General features: G+C 34.2%; 1 protein-coding gene across 2 annotated transcripts in view; it reads left to right on the top strand.

Moving 5' to 3' along the window:
* The first annotated feature begins 207 nt into the window (after nucleotides 1-207).
* LOC106879411 (cytochrome P450 10) overlaps nucleotides 208-2,652 on the top strand; it is a 23,084-nt gene continuing 20,639 nt past the window's right edge. The window contains exon 1 of one of the 2 annotated variants that reach the window (XM_052971591.1): nucleotides 208-823. In XM_052971591.1, the coding sequence (XP_052827551.1) occupies nucleotides 805-823 (19 nt within the window). In that variant the 5' untranslated portion in view covers nucleotides 208-804. The remainder of the gene's footprint in view (nucleotides 824-2,652) is intronic. The other variant, XM_014928965.2, reaches the window with a different exon arrangement.

Here is a 2,652-nt window from a genome sequence, read left to right as displayed (position 1 = left end):
TATATATGTATATATATATATATATATATATATAATTAGATATAAAATCTCCCACTGCTACCAAAACTGCTGGCACCATCATCTTTCTTCAACTTTCCATTCATATACGTCATCATCATCATCATCATCAGTTGCAGCAGCAGCAGCATGATGACAAAATGTTCATCCCTGTTGTGTATAAATTCAGTAGCCCATCACACAACCTATAAGACTGAACAACACCTGTGTATATATATTTTATACATACATACATACACATATATATATATATATATACTTACATATACATACATACATACATACATACATACATATATATATATATATATATATATATATATATATATATATACATACACATACACACATATATATACATTCGTACACAGATACATATACATACACGTATTAATATACACACATACATATATGTATGTATGTATAAATTTGTTCATTGAATGCACATAAAGTAACCCTTGAATTCTCCTTTGAAAGGTGGTGTGCTGAAGTTGGGAGTAATCTACCAATATTCTTGAGCACATATTATTTAAGAATTTCCAAGTCTGTCATTGTTCTTACCTTATTCCAAAGGGCTGGATTCCTTTTTTTATCTGGTCACAGATGAGATTTGAACTTTGAACAAATACCACAAGGCATTCTATCTGATGCTCTAAAGACTACTAATTTGATACTACATATATATATATATATATATATATATATATATATATATACATGCAACCACACACACACATATATACACCTGTGATATATACTGAAGCACATCAAAAGTGAAACGGGAAAATGAAATTAAGAAATTTCAGTAAGATTTTGTTACTATTCTTGAGGAAGTTGTTGAGTTTGTTGTAATTTATATTATTGTTGCTGTTATGATTGTTGTTATGGTTGTTGTTATAGTTGTTGCCTGTGAAGGCATGTGGCTTAGTGGTTAGGGTAATCAGCTCACAATCGTCAGGTCATGAGTTCACTTTCTGGTGGTGTATTGTGCCCTTGAGCAAGACACTTTATTTCACATTGCTCCAGTCCACTCAACTATCAAAAGTGAGTTGTACCTGTAATTCTAAAGGGCCAGCCTTGTCACATTCTGTGTCACACTGAATCTCCCTGAGAACTACATTAGGGGGATGCATGCCTGTGCTGCACTAAGCTGCTTACACATTACTTTCACAAGTAGGCTGTTCCATTGATTCAATAAAGTGTAACCTGTGTTGTTGGGACCAACAGAGAGCCAATTTTATTAGTTGTAGTCATGGTTAATGTTATTATAGTTGTTGTTATGATTGTCATTATATTTGCTGTTGCTATGGCTTGTGTTGTTGTTACTTTCGTTGTTGTTTTAAAAGAATATGTTCTAGTGCTTAGGTCGTTTGGCTCACAATCAGAATGCTCTGCTTTCAATTCTTGGACCAGGCAGTACACTGTGTCCTTGAGCAAGGCACTTTATTTCATGTTGCGCCACTCTACACAGCTATAAAAGAGTACTAGCTAAATGCTGGAGCAACTTTCTCTCTCTCCCTCCAGCTTCAACACCCTGGGTATGCCACTGGATCAAAGGATGGGAGAACCAAGACAAGAGGGTACCTATACCTTCTCACAATTTCACAGGTACCTAAAGCAATTAGGAAAAGCATGGTACATGTCATCAACTAAAACTAGTTTGCAGGTAATAGCTGGCTCTTTATGGATGTTGTTGTTTTAATTGTTATTGTTTTGGTTGTTGATATCATTATGGTTGTTAATATGGCTGTTGTTATGGTTGTTGCTGTTCTGCATGTTGTTATGGCTGTTGTTTTGGTTATGATTGTTGTTATAGTTGTTATTATGATTGTTATTGTTATAATTATTGTCATTATTGTTATTATGATTGTTATTGTTACAATTATTGTCATTATTGTTATGATTGTTGTTGTCACTGTGGTTGTTGTTATGGTTGTTATTAGTATAACTGGTATTGCTATGATCATTGTTATTACAGCTCTTATTTGTTATTGTTGCTGTTAAAATTGTTATTGTTGTTGTTACTGAACACCAGGTAAGCTGCAGTAGAGAAGACCTGTGTTCAAAGGCATTCCAGCCATGACCATCCTATTCTTTTGTACATTAGAGACTACACTGTCCAATGTACCCTTCTTTATTTAAGACTGTGATCTGAGGGAGATTTTGCTGTTATTTCTAGGAGCTGGTATAACTGGCTAGAGGCTCCCTTATAAGGTTAAGAGTGTTTCTTTTATTGCTACTCTGATTATCACAGTTTATGTTGGTCTTGTTATTGTTGTTGCTGTGTTTGTAGTTGTAGATATTATTTCTACAAATGAGCTCATCTAAATTCTTCTCTAAAACCACTACACACACACACACACACACACACACACACACACATTCATATTTCAATAGTAGCATATACAAACATCTATATCAAATATCTCAACACATATGCACATAGATAAGTGGAAATGGGAAAGCGTAAGAGTAGTTTTCCTTTTCATTCAAGTTTTTATATGTAATACACACACACACACACACAAGCGCGCACGCACACACACACACACACACACACACACACACAACAAAAGGAGGTTGTATTTCCACGCAGGAAAAATATAGAAAAATTTGTTGTTCAAAATGCATCTG

The sequence above is a fragment of the Octopus bimaculoides genome, chromosome 11 (genome assembly GCF_001194135.2).
Source record: "Octopus bimaculoides isolate UCB-OBI-ISO-001 chromosome 11, ASM119413v2, whole genome shotgun sequence".
In the NCBI taxonomy this organism is placed as follows: Eukaryota; Metazoa; Mollusca; class Cephalopoda; order Octopoda; family Octopodidae; genus Octopus; species Octopus bimaculoides.
Note: the sequence above shows the minus strand (reverse complement) of the source record. Positions and strands in the feature narration are given on the sequence as shown.